Genomic DNA, 22,827 nt, shown 5'->3' on the forward strand with positions numbered 1-22,827 from the left:
CATTGATAAAAACTTGTGATTAAATACCGTGGATTATTAATAAATTGCAACAAATAGTTGAGTTCGTGAATATATTGAAATTATAATTTCTTATTTTATTTTTATTTATATATGTTCTAAACTATTTTGTATTTCGTTGTACTCATTTAAGCATTTAATGTGAGCCTGTGCAATGTGTTTGTTCAAAATTTAATTATAATTTTGTATAAGATATATATCCAGACATGATTAGATATCCTTGTTTATCTTTTTCTAATAAAAGTAGATTTGTTCACTAATGAATTGCTCGAGTCTTACTGTAAGTAAACTATTTTCTAATCTACCACGTGCATAGCACGTGGAACATATGCTAGTATATATATCTCAATGAGAGTGCCGGGTCATTTAGAGAAATTCCCCACATCGAGAAGGTCATTTACGTCAATATAAACAAGACTCAAAAGCGCGGGAAAAAACACACAGACAAGAGTCTTAGCTCTTCTTCTTCTAAAAAAAAAGAAAAAAGAAAAAAGAAAAAAAGAGCTCAATCTCCTTTTCGGTCTACTATCAGGATTCGTTCTCGCGGAGGCAAGCGATGAACGCCGACGGACGGCGGCGGGACCGATGGGACCGCCGGGGCTCGAAGAAGCAGAAACTGATTCGCTCGGCCGAGGAAGAACTCGAAGCCAAATTAGGGTTTGATCTATTCTCGGAAGGCGACAAGAGGCTCGGATGGTTGCTGACTTTTGCCCCGGTAAGTTTAGCTTGATATGTAATTTGTTCGGCAATTGTAGTGTTCTGGTTAGTGGATGAGAAAGTGAAGGAAATGAATATTACTGAAACTGTGAGTTCTGAATATATATTTATATGTTTAAGGGTAAATTGAAGTTTTTTCTGGTAAAAAAAAATAGGTATATTTTGTTATTCAATTTTGGAGTTGGACTTGTTGTGTCCTCCTCGGTCAGTGAGAAAGTCAAGGAAGACAGTGACATGATTTGAAGGGAAGTGATTCCAGAAATTATGGGTTGCATCGATTTTGTAATTGCTCTTTAAATGCTCTGCAATCAAGTTGGTCATTCAGAAAGTCTAGAGGTTATCCAAGAAAAAGTAACATAAAGAAGTAATCGTTGTTTCAGTTTTAAGGTTTCTTATGACGTGAAATGGAAGTGGCTATATTTAGTTTGGTATATTATTTATTGGTTGCTTTCATGTTACATACCACGGGAAACAGAATTGTTTATTGACTGAGTCTAGGTTGTTGATTCAGCCTAAACCGATATTTGACTGCAATCATGAACTTGTAGATGTTGGAATATTTTTGTTCTTCAACGTGGAAGTATTATATTTTCTTATTGTTAGTTAAATGATGTGTCACTTCAATTTGTTAACTCATAAAATGTTGATACATAAAATGATAACAATTGAACTTTGTGCTGATTGATGGATACTCCTTGTGATTTTGCAGTCGTCAACTGAAGATCAAGAAACTCATAAAACCTATAGTTGTGTGGATCTGTATTTTGTTTCGCAGGTAAGTATTATTCATGGAAACTTACTCTGGGCTTTTATGATAATTAATCGCTTTTCAAAAATTTTAAATACTTTTTTATCCGCAGGATGGATCCTCTTTCAAAACTAAATACAAATTCCGTCCTTACTTTTATGCAGCCACAAAGGTAATTTGTATCGACTTCTTAGTTCTGTCATTCGATTTTCCATGTATTAGTTTATTCAGTACATCGTGTTCAAATTATTGTCATGGTGCTTATTTTATAGTGTTTGAGAGATGTTGGTTATTATAGCAATGTCGTCATTGATATTATTACAGGACCATTCAGAAATGGATGTGGAAGCATATTTGAGGCGCCGTTATGAAAGTGACATTGCTAACATTGAAATCGTGGAGAAGGAAGATCTTGATCTTGTAAGAAACTTTTTCATAACTAACCTTTAGGAGGGTATGATGTCTTAATGAAAGATATAAGTACACCGAGTTCGTTTAAATTGTTTTTACACCGGTGGTCAATGCTATTTGAATTTGAAGAACAAAGCTGCGTTGCACTGAAAAAAATGTCTTACTGATTTTAAAATATGTCCATTGGAATTCTAGCGAGTTGATTGAGAGTTTTAATCAATGAATGGCCCTTTGGTTACCAGCTTCTTGTAATGAATTTAGAAATAATTCCATGTCGGATCTAGTTAAGAATTTTGCTAGTGCACTTAAAATCTTGTGGCTGGCCTAGGTCGGGGATGAGGCAGTCCCTCTCTTTTGAGGCCGTTTCTGGTTCCCTTGCCTCAGGTCCAGTGCACTGTTTTTATGTTCTTCTGTTTTTATATTGTCAAGTACAACATCTTATTTATATAATATTTAATTTGTTTAAAAAAAGAAGGTCCACTACTACTCATGGTTGGAATCTTATATCTGTGAACATCCTTGGACAGAAAAATCATTTGTCTGGTTTACGCAAGTCCTACCTAAAGCTATCATTTGATAGCGTACAACAATTGATGAATGTGAAGAGTGATCTATTGCATGTTGTGGAAAGAAACCAATCAAAATCCGATGCTGCTGAAGCTTATGAGTTAATATTCACTGAGAAAAGGTATGTTTTCTCCCTTCTTTTAATGTTCTTTTTACCCAAAAAAAAAACAGCTACAACTTGTTCAAAGGTTATTGCTCTTGTATTCATATTATCTGAGGGTTTTGATTCAGAGAGCAAAGGCCCCAAGATTATCTAGATTATATTGTTGATCTGCGTGAATACGATGTCCCTTACCATGTTCGGTTCGCCATTGACAACGGTAAGTTTGTTAGTGTTGTATTTTGAATTATGTACTATCAACTGTTGAAATCAAAGTTCTGATCTTCTGCAACTTCTCATGCTTCCTAGATATCCGCTGTGGCCAATGGTATGATGTGAACGTCACTAGTAGTGATGTGACACTTGAGAGGAGAAAAGACCTTCTGCAGCGTGCTGAAGTCCATGTTTGTGCATTTGATATTGAAACCACAAAGCTTCCACTGAAGTTTCCGGATGCGGAATATGATTTAGTTATGATGATATCATACATGGTTGATGGGCAAGGTTACCTCATAATTAACAGAGAGGTAATTGTAACTTCTTTGAGACTCCTCTGCGTAGTTGAGCATTTCTAAATTCTGCATTAAAATAGATTCTTTTAGATTACTCTGTCTCTAAGATGATCGAGATCCAGATGTTAGTTTGAAGTTTAGTTCTTTGCTAACTTAGCTACCTTACACATTTGAAGTGTGTTGGTGATGACATAGAGGATCTAGAATACACCCCAAAACCAGAATATGAAGGGCATTTCAAGGTCTTTAATGTACAAAATGAGGTAACAAATTCTGTTTAGATGTGTTTTTACTTGTACTTTTTTGTTAATGTCATTTCTCGGTGATTTTAGATGACATCTGTATTAATAAAAGACTTGTCATCTTTCAGTTGGAACTTCTTCAAAAGTGGTTTGCCCATATGCGGGAGGTGAAACCTGGTATATATGTTACGTACAACGGCGATTTTTTTGACTGGCCATTTCTGGAAAGAAGAGCAGCTTATCATGGGTTAAAACTGAGTGATGTATGATACTGAACGTCTTTTAATTTAGTTATAGTATAAACTTAAGACTTTTCACTTGTTTTCTAATGCACAACACATTAAACTTGTAGACTAGAAATGATCGAAATGTTGCATTTGTGAGGTTTCAGATTTTGGATATCCCACTTTATAAAAGAGTGTCTGAGAGCTGGTGACTAAAGGTTCGATTATGGTCTCAGTTTTGTGGCTGGTTTTTCATCTAGTGTTCAGATTTATATCTGGAGATTCGGGCCAGTGTATACGGCTAGCGTTCGGTCTAGTTCCCCTTGGATACCCTCCGATTTACAAGTTTTGTGATTCTGTTGAGGCTTCTGCCTCTTTTATCAATAAAATTCTTTTGTTTATCATAAGTTTTTTAAAATTACCCGTATTCTCAGTTGACAGATGTTCTTTAAGGTAATGTTTATGACTCATGTCCTCATTGTACTGATTTAGCATTCAAGCCATTTCTTTATCTTGTGCCTTCGGGGGCTAGAGTCCTTTTATAAGACTGTTTCACATGTCTAAAGATTTAGTTTGCTTTTGCGAGTCCTGATCCTGTGTCTCTTTCCGAGTCCCCCTATATTTTGTGAATCTGGCTTTTGCCTTTGTTTATATAACGTGTTGCTGTTTTAAAAAAATATTTAGCTTGCTTTTGCATTCTGTGCACTGTGAGAAATTCTGCTTTCAGTTCGTGGGAAGAGTCTTGGATAATAAATAATGCCATTTCGTTTCTTCCAAAAACATATTGCCATTTCGTTAATTTATTTTTCTTTATTTCTTGTGAGCTTTCAGGAGGTTGGATTTCAGTGTGACAAAAATCAGGGTGAATGCCGTGCCAAATTTGCTTGTCATCTTGATTGCTATGCTTGGGTGAAGCGGGATAGTTATCTACCTCAGGGTAGCCAAGGCCTCAAGGTGCGTGTTTTAATTCCGACTTTGATTAATTTTTCTTTCCTTCCTACTTTATTGTCCTGGTTGAAAAGATTGTTAATTGTTTCCAAACAGCATGTTGAAACTGTGCTATATTGTTTTTTCTTGAATAATTTATTCATGCCCAGGCATTACTTATTGAGCCATTCTTCCAATTTGATTTGTACTCATTCCTTAGTGTATTTCAATAATTGCAAGTGTATACTGTTAAGTCAACTATTTAACTACCGTGCTTGCGAGTTTATACTGTTAAGTCTATTGCAGGCTGTCACAAAGGCAAAGTTAGGCTATGATCCTTTGGAGGTTAATCCCGAGGATATGGTTCGTTTTGCAAAGGAAAAGCCACAGGTATGAGTGCATATAGAACTAAGAGATATGAGTTTTGGAACTGTTATAACCTGTTCATGAAAATCATCATTTATTCCTTGATTGATGATTATACCTTCCGAAATTTTGAACCATTTCCTAATTTGATACGAAAAATTACGAGGTTGTGGTATGCAGCTTTGAGATAACAATGCTTTGCTTGGCTTTGATATTTGGTATCTCAAAAATTTTACTTATAGGGTTATGCATAAATTGACTTACCAAGATTTATTTTTAAAAAACAAATAAGGGCTTTATTCATTTCAAGTACACAGTGTAGAAAAATACACCGAATCGGGATGAAGCAAGGGACCCCCAGCAAGCGGACCGCACGTAAACCAATACATTGGCTTGACTTAAAATAGGGGGCCAAAAACTTGTTAAAAGTCAGCAGCCCAATCCCTTAACAAATTTGAAAACAAGAAAGCACTGAAAATCACTACAATTGGTATGAATCCAAAGGGCAATACAATGATTAAGGCCTTCTATAGTCACTAAAATCCCATTCCTCGTCCTCGAAATAGTTCTTGTTCCGTTTCCCCATAAACACCACACTGTAGCCAATCTGACTACCTTGAACGGGACAACCATTTTGAACTTAGACAGAAAGAAGCAACGATACATCAATTGTGGAAGGTCTAGAATCAACAATTAAAAATCTGGAGGAGACCCAGTCCCACTCACAAGAAGAACAATGATATTCCAAAAACAGGTGCTGAATGTCTTTCTTTGCGCATCTACACAGTGGACAGCATCTCGGGAGAAGGGTCCAATGGGGGTTACACTGCTGAACAATGTCTGTGGTGTTGACCTTGAGGAGAGCCAACCTCCATCCAAAAAATGAAACCTGTTTTTGGAACTTTTTAGTTTCGACTGCCAAACTGGTTCTATAAGGGGCACTACGGGGTCTGAAGACGAAGAAGCAATGTCCACATAGAGAGATTTAGTGGAGAAGCTCACCAAGTCGTTAAGCCAGATTCTTCGAATTGAAACCTTTCCAAAGGAGATCAGTTCCAATAAATGCATCAGCTCCGCATATTCTGTTGCTTCCCTATCCGAAAGGTTCCTAGGGAAATTAAAAATCCCAATCGACCTTTCCCATGAACTCATCCGATTTTAAGTCACTATAGAAGGCCAAGATGCGCACATTTTTGTTGTGTGGGGCAATTAAACAGTTCCAAATCATTTGATCATAAGAGATAATAAGGGCTGAAAGAGTATTCTGACCTTACCAAGTCGATTTTAGCTTAGTTGCAGAATGATGTAGTTTTTTTTTTGGAACATATCAATGCTCTTCTCCAATTTAATTTGGTTGCTACGAGACGTACTTCTTTTGAAAAACATTGACTGGTCACTTGACTTGCTGCTTCAACCCAATAAAAAACCCTTATATTATCTATACTATCATATCCAATCCCTTGCCCTTATATATATATATGTATATATATATATATATCGTGTTATATGTACTAAAAGTTTCCTTTTCTGTATTTTTACAGATGATGGCCTCATACTCTGTTTCTGATGCCGTTTCAACATATTTCTTGTATATGACTTATGTGCATCCCTTTATTTTCTCTCTGGCAACTATTATTCCAATGTCACCAGATGAGGTTCTGCGCAAAGGTAGTGGGACGCTCTGTGAAATGCTGCTCATGGTCCAGGTGGGTTTATATTAATGGACTCATGTATTATGTCACACGACCTTTATGCCTCCCTCTTTTCATGCAAATATCAATACTAAAGCTAATGTTTATCCTTTTCTCTGAAAGTAACTTTTTGTTTGTTTTTGAAGGCATATGAAGCCAACGTTATCTGTCCTAACAAGCACCAATCTGACCCAGAGAAATTCCATAATAATCGTCTTCTAGAAAGTGAGACGTACATCGGTGGTCATGTGGAATGTCTTGAAAGTGGAGTATTTAGGTCTGATATTCCCACTAGTTTTAAACTTGATCCGACTGCATACGAGGTGTGCTCTCTTTATCCACAATCAATCCTTTCCCGTGACCAACATTCCTTTCTGATTTCAAAATAGATGGGATTCGATCTTTTTCCCACTTACGAGCCTACTAGGTTCTAGGCTGTTCTAATTCCGTTTGTTGTTACAGTTAATATGTCGAATAATACATTGTAATTTTTCCCTTTTCAGCAATTAATCAGCAATCTTGATCGTGATCTGCAATATGCCATAGTAGTAGAGGGCAAGATGGACTTGGAATCAGTATCCAATTATGATGAAGTGAAGACTACAATTTTGGAAAAGGTACTGTTTGCTTCTACTTACCTATGATTACTTAACAATCGTTGCATGAGACTAACTCTGTAATACATATTCTGTATTTCAGTCGAGTACTGTTGGTCAAACTTAAGTCATTGCTCGAGCTAATTTACTCTAAATTCCTTAAGTAGGGCATTTATTGCAAAAAAATTGATCTTGTACTTTTTAACGTTTTACTTTGGGTTGAAAAAGAAACAAGATTATGTTAACAAAAAAATGAAGTATTACTTCTTAAGGCAACCAGTTATACTAAAAGAGATGACGAAGTCTCTATAAGAGACGGAAAAGGAACAGAGGGAAAACGTTCTTTTCTACCAGGTATAAAATGTAACCTCTATAGTTTGAGTAATGTCTTCCTCCCACTTTGCAGCTTAGTAGACTGCGAGATGACCCTGTACGCGAAGAATGTCCTCTTATTTATCACCTGGATGTAGCAGCAATGTATCCAAATATTATTTTGACAAACAGGCTGCAGGTATTCCAGTCAATATTTCATAGTTGCAATTTTCTCATAATCTAAATAATAAAGATGAGTTATAATTTTTTACGTGCAATGATGTTCCTGCTTTTTTCTGCTGTTCTGCTGTCAGAAATTGCATCTGCTTAGTGATGGATATGGGTTCTGTAGAAAACACTAATTTATTTTGAAATGAGTTGCTCAATAGCACATAACAAGTACTTATGGTTCAAAATTAGTTGCATTAGAAAATCCATAGACCAATCTTGCCAAATACATACTGTAATGTGTATTCCTGGCTTATCAAACAACAAAAAATTTGCACAGTGTTATTCAATTACTATATTATAAATTTATTTGTTGCAGCCTTCTTCTGTAGTTACAGACGAGATTTGCACTGCTTGTGATTTCAATCGGCCAGGGAAAACTTGTCTTCGGAAGCTTGAATGGGTTTGGCGTGGAGAAACTTACACGGCAAAGAAAAGGTTTCCTTTGATTTTTGTTGCTTTTATGTTGCAAGCATCTACGAATTTCTTGTCCAGAAGGTTAATGTACTTGGGTGTGTCAGCGTGTGAACTAATAGTCGACTGTGTTTGAATCCTTATAGTGATTACTACCATCTGAAGAAGCAAATCGAGTCTGAATTTGTGGACGGCAGTAGTGTACAGTTAGCAAAACCTTTTCTTGACCTAACTAAGATAGAGCAGCAGACGAGACTGAAAGATCGCCTTAAAAAATACTGTCAGAAGGTACTTTCTTGGGATCTCTTTGTTAATTATATCTTTCTTAATGATGTGCGAACCATTTTTCCTGGATATGGAAGGCATATAAACGAGTACTGGACAAGCCAGTTTCTGAGCTCCGAGAAGCAGGAATCTGCATGAGGGAAAACTCATTCTATATCGACACTGTTCGGAGGTGAGAAATTTATGCCAACTATGAAAAATTTAGATGTTAAATTGTCATTAAGATATGCACTGGTTGGAGTTTCGGAGTGTAGACTATTCTCTAAATCCGTCGCTCTCTTAGGAATCAATTGAGCCACTTACCTTTATCTCCACTTGTCTTGGCAGCTTTCGAGATAGAAGATACGAATACAAAGGACTTAATAAGGTCTGGAAGGGAAAGTTATCTGAAGCCAAATCTACCGGGAATTTGATAAAAATTCAGGAAGCACAAGTATGTAGTGTTTTACTTTTATACTTAAGTGCGTCTGTTCTTTGCCTGAAGGGGTATTTATCACTTGGTCTGTACTTTTATGTCTTGGGGTCATTGTATGTTTCTGTATATTTCCAGGACATGGTGGTTCTTTATGATTCATTGCAACTGGCGCATAAGTGCATTCTCAATTCCTTTTATGGATATGTCATGCGCAAGTGAGTTTTATTTACTTCCTCTTGTTTTCCATCCCATTTCAATCTCGTCAGTTGCGTTTTTTTTTTTTTTTTTATAAATAATTTTGACCTCTGTTGATGTCCCTGTTCTATCAGGGGTGCAAGATGGTATTCTATGGAAATGGCTGGAGTTGTCACATACACTGGAGCAAAAATTATTCAGAATGCTCGTCTGCTAGTCGAAAAGATTGGCAAGCCACTGGAGTTGGATACAGATGGTATATGGTGCACCCTTCCTGGATCTTTTCCAGAGAACTTTACTTTCAAAACCAAGTATGTACAAAGAGATCACTCGAATTTATTATCATAGCACCAACCTGTTAGCCGTAGCCGGTGTTGACATTGCAGCACAACCTATATTCATTTGCATGCAATGACTTGAGGATAGTTATATGGCCAATTTTGATTGAAGAGTTGCTTAGTATTATGTATATCTGCTGACTTCGTTGACAAATATCAGAGACTCGAAGAAGAAGCTGACCATCTCATATCCGTGTGTTATGCTAAATGTCGATGTGGCAAGAAACAACACAAATGATCAGTACCAGGTCAAATAGTAATTTTTTTTTCTTTTCATTATTTGTGTTTACTGATATGTTGCTATTGAGTTTTGCTAAACTTCACAGTACGATGCTATGTGGCTGACACTGATAGAATCTCTTTCTAAATCGTTTTCACTGCTCTTACCAGACTCTCTCAGATCCTGTGACAAAATCTTATACAACTCATAGTGAATGCTCAATTGAATTTGAAGTGGATGGACCATATAAGGTGATGTGGCCGTCTAAGTGATGATATCTCAATTCTTGAGCTTCATGTAGCTTATTACCTTAATATTTCTATAATCGATGCAGGCAATGATCATCCCTGCTTCAAAGGAGGAGGGAATCTTGATTAAGAAGCGATATGCAGTTTTCAATGATGATGGGACCCTTGCTGAGCTTAAAGGTTTTGAGATCAAGCGTAGAGGTGAACTGAAGCTCATAAAAGTTTTTCAGGTACCCTCCCTCCACTTTCAACTGTTGTATGTGCTTTTACGGAATGGCCATCAACTGAGAGTTATCACCTCCTCTTTGTTTCTGGTGCTTGCGGCCAAACATCTGTCTTTAGTGTCTCTGCAGTTTTATATTTTTATGTTTATAACTTCATGCTTCTTCTTGTCACATTCAGTAGCTGGAGGATTCCTTTGTTTATTGCATGTTAGTGCCATTTAAGAAAAGCTCTTTCTTAATATTACATTTGGGATGTAGGCTTTTTTCTTCTTGTTCTGAGTTTAAGTCTTTTTCTTTGGCTGATTTGGCTAGGGATTGGTCCAGTGGCTTGTAACGGTCTGTTTTCGGGTTTTATGTTTTCTTTCGCTTTAGTTTTCTGAACTCTTTTGTTTTGTACTTCGGCTATGCCGTGATGAATGAATAAAGTCCCGATGTTTCTTTTAAAAAAAATATATTACATTTGGGATGAGTTTCTATATATTTTTCACTTTTGACCAAAAAATGAATTCTGAAAGAAGATGGATTACCTGTAAAACTTTCCAAGAAAACATTTTGATGTGTTCATTTTTTTTTGACGGCCGAGTGTTGGCTTTGGGAGCTGGGGTGGCGTGTACGACTAGCGCTCGTTCGGTTTCCTTTAGCCTGTCTTCACTTTAACTCCTCACGGCCTTGTCGTTTTTTAATAAAATAATACCAGTGTTTCTGTAAAAAAAAAAAATGCATCATATATCGATTGCTTGGGAATAAATAATTTTTGTGGACAAACATCTCTAGTTCTGAATGCAAATACAGACTTGAATTATTAAAACTAGTACCAACTAACTACTCGATTCTATACACATCATTTTTCATATGCTTATGAAGTTCTATATATTATGTATCTACATACCATTTTCATTTGCAGGCTGAGCTTTTTGACAAGTTCTTGCATGGCTCAACCTTAGAGGAGTGCTATTCAGCTGTCGCTGCTGTTGCTAACCGCTGGCTTGATCTTCTTGATGTATGTAAAAAATAGTTATTCGTGATGCTATTTTCCCCATTAGTTGAAGTCAGGCAAATAAATAATTACTTCCTTCCACAGAATCAAGGAAAGGATATTGCAGACAGCGAGTTGCTTGATTATATATCAGAATCAAGCACAATGAGCAAGTCCCTAGCAGATTACGGTGAGCAGAAGTCCTGTGCGGTGACTACTGCAAGACGGCTGGCTGATTTTCTTGGTGACGCAATGGTCAAAGATAAAGGGCTTCGTTGTCAGTATATAGTTGCATGCGAACCAAATGTAATCTCCTCTTACGACTAAATCCTTATGTCAAACTGTCATAAATTTCATTAATGCTGTGAAACCATGATGAATAGCACATAGCTCCATAGAAAGAGAAAAAATGCCCTGACCGCAAAGCATTAACTCAGTATGGCTATATAGAGCCACACGGTTTCAAATTTTCATTTCAGAAATTCGTATTCATTTACAGACTTTTAATAATCACATTTAAACTTGAGTAGGGGACACCTGTGAGCGAGCGTGCAGTTCCAGTAGCAATATTTGAAACGGATGCTGGTAAGGTTTCTGATCCAGATGTCTTTTTATTCTTCTCTTTTTATTTGGGGTTTTTACAATAAACTGGCATGTGCTTGCATTCAGAAATAATGAAGTTTTACGTGCGGAAATGGTGCAAGTTCTCATCAGATGCGGGGATTCGGTCCATTATTGATTGGTCATATTACAAGCAGCGACTTAGTTCAGCAATCCAAAAAATCGTCACCATACCAGCTGCCATGCAAAAGGTTTGGCTGCCTGAACTGTTACTCGTTGAATGCTCAATTTTCATGAGCTCTTTTAGCTTTTATCACTTGGATGTGCCTTCCTTCCTGTACCTACTACGTTATAGACCACAACTAGTCATGAACTTTAGCAACTTTTTATCTGATCGTGTCTGTCCTTTAGGTTGCAAATCCTGTTCCTAGGGTTGCTCATCCTGATTGGCTGCATAAAAAGGTTCGTGAGAAGGATGACAAATTTCGGCAACAAAATTTAGCTGATATGTTTAGTTCTATGAGGAGCAAGGATTTGTTGAAAAGGAATGAAAATGACACTGGAATGGTTAATGCGGGAGATAATGAAATAATTGAAGATATTGAAGACTTCCAAAATCAAACTGGTACCAAGAGGGGACCGAGACCAGTTGTTCGGAGTTACGAAGTTAATAACAACCACATTTCAGTTGAGAAGTCGGCACAAAAGGATCAGCAACAAGCAGATAGTGATGAAAAAGGGGATCAATCCCAAAATATGGTTTGTTCTGAGAACATTGATAAAGATGTGGATTATCAAGGTTGGCTTGAAATGAAAAAGAGAAAGTGGAAAGATACTCTGAACATGAGGAAGAAGCAAAGGTACGGTACATAATTCACTTTAAATAAATGACTCGTGGCAGTTTCAAATTACCATTGAGCACATACTAAGGTTGTTGAACGATTAATCTGGATTACCTTGCTTAATATATAAAATAGAACAACTGTACTAATCGGATAAGATTATGACATAACATGCAATAAATGTCATATTTCCCCATTGCAGGAAATTTTGTATGCACACAAAAGTTGTTATGTATTTTGGTTTATGACATAACAACGCACATTGGTGTACACTTACAGATTAGGCAACACAACCGGTCCACGCAATGGTACTGGTCTTACACCAGCCAGTCAAGCAGGACGCCGTAAAGAACCCCAGGGGGGAGCAGGTGTTAGCTCATATTTTAAGAGACAAGAAGTAGCCCTGACACGTAGTCACTGGCAGGTAATTAAGTATACATGAAGTCCAAAAAAGTGGCCAGAGTTTATTCCATTATGACTTGTGTCGGCTTAGAACCATCCCTTGATTTCCTTCCAGGTAGTACAGGTGGTTCCTACTTCACAGAGTGGCCAATTTTTTGCATGGATTATAGTAGAAGGAATCATGCTTAAGATTCCGGTTTCTATTCCCAGAGTCTTTTACATCAATTCTAAATCCCCATTAGAAGAAAAACTTCAAGGAAGGCGAGTGAGCAAGATTCTTCCTCATGGAAGGCATAATTACAACCTTTACGAGGTAATTGTAGTGCTGCTGTTGTTATGTGACAATTGTGCTCCCTGTAGACCGGTAAGCTTTCTTGATATAATGGTAACCGAGGCTTGATTATCTGTTCCTGCATGAATATGAGCAGGTTGTGATTGATGAGGGTCAATTTAAAACAGAAAGCAAAAACCTTACGGCCCTTCTTGCAGATCCAGAAGTTGAGGTCAGTATGTCTGTTGTACACCAGAATGTATCAAAATATAGAGCTAGTATTTTAAAACTAAAGTTTGTTGCAACTAGCCATTTCACCAGCTCCTTTTAAGATTCAGCCCAAGTTTCATTTTATTAAAAAAATAGCCCATCAGAACCGCAATAAATTAAATTAACTAAGAGAGTTAATTAATTTACTACGGACTTGGTGGACTATGTTTTTAATATAATGAAACTTGGACTACTGTTTAAAAGGAGGATGAGTTATTGGGCTACTGGCCTATTTGCCCCATTTTAAATTGTTTTGCATGAAACTATGCAGAGAAAAAAAAAAGTGATTTTCCTTTATACATAACAAATTCTAGTGGATGTATACAACATGCCTGAAACTTTATGTGTTCTTGACTTTAAACGGTAAAATACTCTAGTAATTTTTTTTTAAAATATAGTTTTCTTAATTTAATTTGATTCTAGTTTCTAACCTTTTCTACGTGAAACTCCAGTTCTGTATAAGAGTATAAAGGTTAGATATCCTCAGTTATCGTGTACATATATGAGTTTCGAATTTTGTTTCACAATGCAAGCTATGAGGAGATAATTTACAAATCACACAAACTTCTTCTATAAAGCAATTTTTTTATTTTTATTTTTATTTTTTATTTATTTTTATTTTTTATTTTTTATATGCTAGATGATTTTTACTTTGGACCATTATAGTAACATAGAATAAGAAGTTGACTGAAAATTCTTTTAAATTGTTTGATCAGGGCATCTATGAAACGAAGATATCATTAGAATTTAATGCCGTCACACAGATTGGCTGTGTATGTAAGGTGGATAAAACTGCTAAGAAGAGAAATATCCAAGATTCCTGGAATCTGAGTGAACTGCAGATGAAAACTACAACTGAATGCTCATATTTGGATCATTCCCTCTCGTTCTTTTACTTGTATCATAGGTAATTTTCACTTTGCCAATTAGATCATTAAAACTTTGCATCACCATCTAACCCATATTTCCATATTTAACTGGGATTTTGAAGCATATATTCTGCTTAGATTTTTTTAAAATTATTCAAGTTAATTTATTTATTTATTTTTTTTATATATTTTATTTTTATTTTTATGTGAGCACTTGACAAATGCTCCTACCGTCTCCTTTTTCTGCATTTTATATTACTCATGATGTATACGCTTGGAATTCCTAATACAAATTGTCTTATTAATTTTAGCATCTCCGAAGGCCGTGCTATGTTTGTTGTCTACCTTCCTGGTTCTAAAACAATATCAGTGGTGGCTGTGAATCCTTATCAGAATAAAGATCTGTCATCATCTATTCTGGAAAAGCAATTTCGTGATGCATGCCAAGCATTGTCTGTTGAACCACCTCTACCTAGGAATGATTTCACATTCAAGGTCAGCCTTTTGGATTCTTAGTTGCTCATTGCTTTCCTATGATTTTCAGTAGAAGCAGGCTCATCTTTTTTTATTCTAAAAATTTCCTGTACTGGAATGATTTCAGGTGGAATATGTTGGATACCTGAAGGATGCAGAAAATATATTGCAAAGAACAATTAATCAGCACAGGTCTTTTTATGTCACACTTTACTTTTTGTCAATCACAGCTTCAGTATGTTTTAAGCTACTTCTTAAATGGTTATGTGTTTGTGGGCAGTCAACGTTTTAAAATGAAACTATAAGAGTCTTGAAAGCCTGGTTTTGAGGGCAGTTATCGTCATTTTTTTTTTTTTTTTTTTTTTTTTTTTTTTTACCAATGTTGCGACATATATGTATAATCATCTATATTATTTATCTTTTTTCCCTAATTTTTTTACAGACAAGAACATAATGGTCCTACAGTAGCTGTTATTGAATGCCCAAATGTTCAATCACTGAAGATGGGTGTTCGAATTCTGGATGAGTTCCCATGTGTAAAAGTTCCCTCCAATGCCCGTGATTGTCAATATCAGGTGCTGATTCTGAACCTAATAGCTTTATGAGAACATTCGTTACAATATTTTTTTTTTCCTTCGCTACTATAATGCATACGATTTAATTCTATTTGTTATAATACTTTATGTAGGCTCTTGGATGGCAACAAGTTGCTGCAAGAGTTGGAATGCAACGGTGTGCTGCATCATCCCAGTGGTTGAAAGAGAGAATTTCTTTATGCAGATACGCCCACGTAATGCCTTAATTTCTCAGTGTTTTTATTTCTTCCTTTTATAATGTGATACACACTGGTTTGGGCTTTGGTACGAATACTGGTTTCTCAAATTTGACGTGCAGGTACCATTAGGAAATTTTGAACTCGATTGGCTTATATATACAGCAGATGTCATCTTTTCAAGAGCACTCCGTGACCAGCAACAGGTTTTTGTTCTTGTTTTGTGGTTTTTATGAGTTTAAAATATTAAGGTCATTTATTGTGTATTCTCCACTTGAATGGATATTCCTTTGATGTATGATATGCTGTTAGAGGAATGTCATAAATATGCATGTAAAAAGTACACGATTCGATAAATTTAATGATTTTACTGTAATTAGACGAACAATATTTGATGTTCTAGCATTTTGCCTAAACCATAAATTTGGTGTTCTATATAATCTCTTGTCTTCATTTCTTCTTTTTTCTGTCAAAGTGTCTAATCTTTTTGTTATTCATTTTTAACAGGTGCTCTGGATATCTGATGATGGAATTCCAGATCTAGGAGGCATTAATGAAGAAGACGCATGTTTCGCAGACGAGGTTAGTTTTGGGAATGTATATGGCTCGGGAATGTAGAGTAATTACTAATTCTGCATTCTTAATCCAATTTTGGTTTTAATATGTTTTGTGATAACCCAGTCGCGGTTGATTTTCCATATCAGGTCAGTCAACCCATTCTTACGTATCCTGGAGCATATAGAAAAGTCACTGTGGAGCTGAAGGTTTTATAATATTTTTTAGTCCTATTTGTCACATTCTCATTGTGTAAATTTTGGGTATTTGTACTGAATGTCATATATGTTGCTGTGAAGATTCATCATCTGGCTGTAGACGCTCTTTTGAAAAGCAATCAAGTGAATGAAATGGAAGGAGGTGCTTTGCTAGGATTTGAACCAGATATCAACTCTGGAGCGTCTACGTCTGCTGGAGAAGGAAGCTATGATGAAGCTACATCATGTGCACCTGCTTTTCGTGTTCTAAAGCAGTTGATTCAGAGGTGCCTTACAGATGCAGTGACATCAGGGAATGTGTACGCAGATTCGCTATTGCAACATCTATATCGTTGGCTTTGCAGGTATCTGTGTCTTGCTTCTTTATAGCTTTGTTTCAAGATTTATGCATCAGATCTCACCCCTATCTCCGAGCCCCGTTGTCACCAGGCTGAACTCATGTTTATGTTTCCTTTGGAATGTTGCAGCCCTCAGTCAAAACTTCACGACCCAGCTCTGCACCGTCTACTTCACAAGGTATATGGATGTTTATTTCTACAAGGCACGGAGCCTTATCTAATCTCTAGTTTTTACATTTTAGAATATGATGCTGTTCTACTACAAATTTTGTCCTGATAATAAGTTTTCACACTTCCAGTGGTTAGTTCTTGGATCTATTCAACCTGAAATAAAATATGAAATCAAGCCAAGATACCAGGGGCTAAGAGATCCCGATACACTAGTATGAACTTGTATAAATATGACCCAGTGAAGCACACTGTAAATGCTTTTTTTGTGTACTACCTGGTTTAGTCTGGATGTCTGAGCTCACTAAGTATTGTACCACGGTTAACTCAATGGTTTTGTGTATAATGTCTGACTGCAGGTCATGAAAAAAGTATTTGCACTTTTGTTGGGAGAGTTGCGCAAATTGGGTGCCACTATAATATTTGCAAACTTTTCAAAGGTTATTATAGACACAGGGAAATTCGATCTACCTGCAGCCAAAGCTTACTGTGATAGCTTACTTAAAGCTATGCAAGCAAGGTTTGTTTCACTCTTGAGGATTAAGCCTCTGGTAGATTTACATTAAAAAAATTGTGGCCACTGGGAGAGTCTCCCGATTTAACTGCCAGCGCCTCGTGGACTTAGTTGGGCGAAGCCCGCATAGCTGCAGTTATAAAAATAAAAAAAACGTACTGTGTTCATTGGATTATTCATCGGATTTGTTGAGAACAAGTACCATGGAAATAGAGTAGGATCAAAAGAATGAAATTTGTTGTTTTAACTAATAGTCATGCAACGGTAGGATGTTTAGAAATCCTTGGAGGTCAAGTTTCCAGTGTTAGATGAGTTCTTTAGTGGGGTCAAATGCAAAGACCTCTGTTATATATTTATCAAGTTCTTTGTAACTTATTATATTTTTCTTTTTGTTCTTTCAGAGACCTATTTGAATGGATCGAACTTGAACCATTACAGTTCTGGCATTCATTGCTTTTTATGGATCAGGTATGTCATCACTTTACTCTTTCTCAAGTTTTAGCATATTCAAGTTTAGTTAATTTGCGTTGAAGAATAATCTGATTGTGGAGTTCAGATTTTGTATAGGTGCACAAGTTAGTTGAAGAAACTAGAATATGAAAAAATAAAAAAGTACTCCTGAATTTTTAGCAACACTTGTAATATTATTCCCTATTTCGTTTAAAGTTATCAGTTTGTATTCCTGATTTTTTTTTTTTTTTACTGTGATAGTACAACTATGGTGGAATTCCAGTTAAAACTGAATCTGACGATGATCCTAAAGGGGTAATCATATCAAGCTGGAATATAGCAGAGTACTTACCCAAAGAAATTCAGGTAACTTGCCTGTTACAATCACGTGGTAATGGCATGAATCTGAACTTGTACTGAAAGTGGGTCTTTTGCAGAATTATTTTGAAGTCACTGTCTCCGAATTTCTTACTATACCCTGGGACTATGCCCAAGCGCAAGTTGCAGCCAGAACGTCTTTGCATGATGGAACTTCATGCACGCCATCAATTACTGTCGGAGCAGCTGAGAGTTTTGAATCTCATTTGATGGAACATCTTAGAGGAAAGGTACAAAATGAAGCTAGATGATATTTGGCTTCTTGCTTCTCTTTTGATGTGCTTTAGTTCCAATGGCATTGACTCCTATAATTTGGTTCTTCAGATAAGTTCGCACTTCACTGTTAAGCTCCTGGGAAACATTCGTGATATTCTTCGTAAGAAGGAAATAAATAAGGTAGAGGATGAAAGCGAAGCGTCCGCAGAGATGTCTCGGCTCTCTGGTAACGTCAAGAAAGGAGATGCGACACTGGAGTTCATCAAGCACGTTTGTGCTGTTCTTGCCCTAGATCAGAATGTTCAGCACGATGTCCTGGTAATCATTAATACTCAGCATATACAGTAGTTTAAACTGTTTTTATCTATTACTTTTCGTGCGTCTTTGCTATGTTACATCTGCTTCCTAACTCAACAGGTAATGAGAAAGAATCTGCTAAAATATGTGCACGTAAGGGAGTTTGCTCCAGAAGCCCAATTCACCAATCCGTGCCCGTCTTTCGTCTTGCCAAACGTCATTTGCAGGTATCAATTTCACCGAGTTTCGTGCATTTTTTTTTTTTTTTTTTTAGAAGTGATAATGATTGTTTTCCTTCCTTGTATGGATAGCTACTGTAATGACTGTAGAGACCTGGACTTGTGCCGGGACACGGCTCTCCTTGCGGAGGAGTGGCGGTGCGGTGTGGCTCAGTGCGGGCAGCCGTACGATAGGGAAGCGATGGAGAACGCTCTGCTTCAGATCGTGCGGCAGAGAGAGCGTCTGTACCACCTTCAGGATCTGGTGTGCATGCGGTGCAGGCAGGTCAAGGCCGCCCATTTGGCCGAGCAATGTGCCTGTGCCGGCTCCTACAGATGCAAGGAAGACGTCTCCGAGTTCCGTCGAAAGATGAACATCTTTTTGACCATCGCCTCTCGCCAAAAATTTATGCTTCTCCAGGAAATCACTTCTTGGATATTAGGAGTTCAATAGCTCTCTCTCTCTATACACAAATTCCCTTCATTGCGGATACAGGGATTGGTCGATATCAGAAAAACTCACAAGGCTGTCCTGTCAATGTTGCCATAATTAGGTGGTTAAATTATCCAATTTTTTTTATATTTATTTCAAAGAGATTACACACACTGTAATTCATTGTATAAGGTCGTTGGTCTCAGTAGCATATAATGACTGACCTAACTGGATTTGTAATCATTCATGATAAGCATTCGTTCAAATGATGCAGTCGCTAATCAATATCCCTCTCCTCTCCTGTCACGTCCTTGCGCTTTTTCTTGACATTCGTTATTTTATTTAATATATATATATTTTTTATTTTTTTTATATATATAAAGTTACAACGGAAACTGCTGATGTGTAGAATACATCCAAGGCAATGAAAAGAACGCCCCATAGCTAACTAACATTTTCTCAGTAAACAGTGACTGAGCATTTTTAGAGTAATATTTAAATTTTTGGTTTTGCTTGGAGTTGCTATTTGCAGATATGGAGTTTCACCAGGACCATTTTCGTTTGGGGGCAGAGTCCACAACTGGCTCGTTGCTCTTCCTCGTCTCCATTCCCTGCTTTAAAGATTCCAGTCTCTTCCTGCAAAAATATTACATTTCCTAGTAAAGAACAGATTCCAAAACATTTATAAAGATTCGGCTAGTCACTGCACTAATCATACGCGTCTGATATATAAAAAATGCATGAATGTGTTGGATCGACATACTTAGAATCTGTAAGACGACCATGCAAACTCCATCTTTGGCGATAACCCTCCACACCTTCCATTCCACTAGCGAGAATTAAGTGCCTGAAGAATGAAATTAAAACCATGCGATCAGTTCTTAGAGCGATAATCTCATTATACATAAGATACTATATGTGAACAAGTCCTCACGGAAGTTTAAGAAAATAGATATGCATTGATGACCGACTCATTTTTTCCTCAACAAATGTATGCTATTTCTCTTCCAGAAATGTATGCTTATTCCCTCCATTTTCGTACTTCTAAAAAAAAGTATGAAATTCTGATTTCATAGCATTACCTCTCTAGCTTTGTGATATCTGATTCAAGTTGACCAGCCCTTTCCTTAGCTTGATCTAACGGCATTGATAGCCCCAACTTGTGCTCACTTTCCTCGAGACGTTTTCTTAATTCTACATCCTAAAATAATTTTGTTCATGAAGGAATGTAAACAAATATGCAAGGAACCGATACAAGCCTCGAGCAAAATGATAGCCAGACAAATGAATGGGGCAAACAGTCTCACCCTTCTTTCAGCACATTCCTGGTAAAGTGAAATCTCGTTTTGACAAAATGGCTCAAGGTCATTAACTTGCAGGCCTATACGATGTGACATTATAATCAATATGACTGGTGCGCTTCACACTCGAAATGAAAACTTAATCTGAAACTGAACAAGGATAACAACACGACTTGCTATGGAAGTGGAAGTATTGCATTGCTTTCATGGAGAACTTGACTACTAACTATTCATCCGTATCTAAAACCAGTTAAAGAACTGATTTGAAATCATACAAACTATAGTTTTCCCTTCAAAGGGAATCCCAAAACCTCGATGTGTATACAGATGACAAATTTAAAATGGACAGGCTTAGGGGGGGAAAGATTTTCACACATTTGTAAGTTCGGTCCCCATTTACCAGAGATAGCAATTTCCATGTCACTACTTATTTTGACCCTAAGACTAGCATCAACATCACCCTATGAGAGCAATGCTTCATAAATGTAGTCTTGTCTAGGGATCGGACAAGCTCTTTGTAATTTCAGTTTCCGGATTGTGTTTTTGAGCGCCCATGTGGCATGTTCGACTAGCACTCGCTCAAGCTCTCTCTCACCGTCCCTATAGTCAGGCATTGTAATTTCCCGGCATTGCCGTTATTGATAAAAATTCTAATATTTTTTTTTAAAATTCTTTTTGTTGAATAGAATCCATATTCGCCTAGATCAGGCATTGATTCCACAGTAAGTAAAAAGACAAGCTGTGAAGTCTGACTTTGGGAAAAGTTCACAGATTCAACTCTTAGGAGTAGTTAAATTTGATGTACTAGGGTCAGGTTTTAGGTTTTCTTGAGCTCTTTTTTCTCTCCTGTAATTTTGTTTTCCTTCAGCAGTAAAAGTTTGTCCTTATTTATTTATATTTTTTTTAGAGGTTTGGTGGGGGAAAACAAAATTCAAATTACAGTAGGAACTTTAGGGAAACAAAACTTACACAAGAATAAAGTTCTCAATAACCCATCACACAATTCAACACCTTCAGTGACATGAGAAGCAATCTCCGGCGGAATAATTGGTGACGGCGGTCCCTTCATCAGATCATCACCAACCAAAAGAGTTTCCTCAATCATCGGTTGAGAATCGACTGCAATCCACGTATTCCATTAAAGAATTTAAACTTCAAAGCATGTACAGAGAGTGGAAACTTTTGATCATAAAATTTAAGTAATGGGTCATAATATAAATACAAAGATGAACTGTTCTCATAAGTACAGTGGTCCTTTCCACATACTAAAAAGAACATTATTCTTGACAAACAAAAAACTAAACAAGCTTTATCGGACTCTGAGACAACAAAAAAGAAACAAACTGTGTACATATTTCACAGACATATGATATACTTAAGAAGTAGCTACATACCATCCATGGTTCGGTTTCAAACTCCGATTAGAAGCCCTAATACAAGACGAAACACTGCCTATCAAATCCAAACCTGCGAGCTGGAAAACCAAGCAGAAGATTAGGAACGGCGAGAAGAACATTATCGATGGGAATAACAAACTCATTGAACACCACTTTGCAGATTTGGACTTGGTAGAAAAGACTCCTTTTTTTCATTTACGTTTATTCAGTTTCAACTTTTTCAACTAAGAAAAACGCTAAAAGACTAAAACATCCTTTTCTTTTTTTCCCTGAACTTCTAACTCAAAATCCACGACAAAACCCCTCAAAATCCAAATACACGAACAAAAGCCATCCTCTAAAGCCCTAACATCAGGGACCCTGGAATGCACTGCTTGGTATATCTTCGTTAACCTTTGCCAAAAACACACAACAATTATATATTTTCGCAATGAAATGGGGAATTCAAGCAATACTAATCAACAGGTCAACAAAATAAAAACTGAAAGTAAAGAAATTAAGAAGCAATATAATAGTTTGAACTTTGAACATCACCTGACGATGAGACGGTGCGATACGGTGGGAGAAGGCGACAAGCGACGGTGGCTGACGTGCGAGCAGTTGGGAGCGACGGCGAGAGGGACTGTGTGTTTACTAATCGTAGTAGATGAAAGCGGTATGTTACTTGTTTTTATTTATTTATTTAATTATATTTTTGGGCTAAAAATAGCCAAATTAACTCGAGACTAGTCCATGTTTCATTTTATTAAGTAAATGACACAACTTTAATAGACTACCTAAATTATCCCTATCATCCACAAACTTTCTTAACCCTAACTCTTTCCCTCTCACCGCCGTCCCAAACCTCTCCGACGACGACTCCTCCACCACATCCGCCACCGCCACGCCCTCCTGCTCTGGGATCTCGAA

The 22,827-nt window shown here is 36.9% G+C and overlaps 2 protein-coding genes across 3 annotated transcripts; one reads left to right on the forward strand and one right to left on the reverse strand.

Moving 5' to 3' along the window:
* Positions 1–474: 474 nt before the first annotated feature.
* Positions 475–19,510, forward strand: LOC149381231 (DNA polymerase epsilon catalytic subunit A-like). The gene is made up of 49 exons (XM_089601979.1): positions 475–733; positions 1,445–1,510; positions 1,596–1,655; positions 1,808–1,903; positions 2,422–2,582; positions 2,693–2,781; positions 2,871–3,088; positions 3,250–3,336; positions 3,444–3,578; positions 4,371–4,493; positions 4,773–4,856; positions 6,374–6,538; positions 6,670–6,846; positions 7,027–7,140; positions 7,526–7,630; positions 7,979–8,097; positions 8,220–8,361; positions 8,436–8,530; positions 8,686–8,791; positions 8,909–8,988; positions 9,103–9,279; positions 9,467–9,554; positions 9,697–9,777; positions 9,861–10,004; positions 10,903–10,998; positions 11,080–11,280; positions 11,505–11,559; positions 11,644–11,786; positions 11,947–12,395; positions 12,657–12,801; positions 12,895–13,092; positions 13,208–13,282; positions 14,037–14,227; positions 14,501–14,684; positions 14,791–14,855; positions 15,106–15,238; positions 15,352–15,453; positions 15,558–15,641; positions 15,943–16,017; positions 16,140–16,199; positions 16,290–16,552; positions 16,676–16,724; positions 17,074–17,234; positions 17,630–17,696; positions 17,940–18,044; positions 18,116–18,286; positions 18,381–18,590; positions 18,690–18,796; positions 18,881–19,510. The coding sequence occupies exons 1-49, from the start codon at positions 575–577 to the stop codon at positions 19,239–19,241; spliced, it is 6,621 nt and encodes a 2,206-aa protein (XP_089458105.1). The 5' UTR covers positions 475–574; the 3' UTR covers positions 19,242–19,510.
* A 29-nt stretch (positions 19,511–19,539) lies between these two features.
* LOC149381232 (uncharacterized) lies at positions 19,540–22,595 on the reverse strand. Of its 2 annotated transcripts, none has more exons than XM_089601981.1 (7): positions 22,453–22,595; positions 21,916–21,988; positions 21,491–21,640; positions 20,528–20,601; positions 20,303–20,421; positions 19,984–20,067; positions 19,540–19,856 (listed from the first exon to the last, which is right to left on the reverse strand). In XM_089601981.1, exons 2-7 carry the CDS (start codon positions 21,920–21,922, stop codon positions 19,763–19,765), a joined length of 528 nt encoding a protein of 175 aa, XP_089458107.1. In that variant the 5' UTR covers positions 21,923–21,988; positions 22,453–22,595; the 3' UTR covers positions 19,540–19,762. The 2 variants fall into 2 exon arrangements, with proteins under 2 accessions (XP_089458107.1, XP_089458106.1); XM_089601980.1 differs by having other exon boundaries at positions 21,916–21,995; positions 22,453–22,594.
* Positions 22,596–22,827: the final 232 nt, after the last annotated feature.

Source organism: Urtica dioica, chromosome 11, assembly GCF_054948205.1.
Source record: "Urtica dioica subsp. dioica isolate 48M chromosome 11, U.dioica_male_clone48M_v1_H2, whole genome shotgun sequence".
NCBI lineage: Eukaryota > Viridiplantae > Streptophyta > Magnoliopsida > Rosales > Urticaceae > Urtica > Urtica dioica.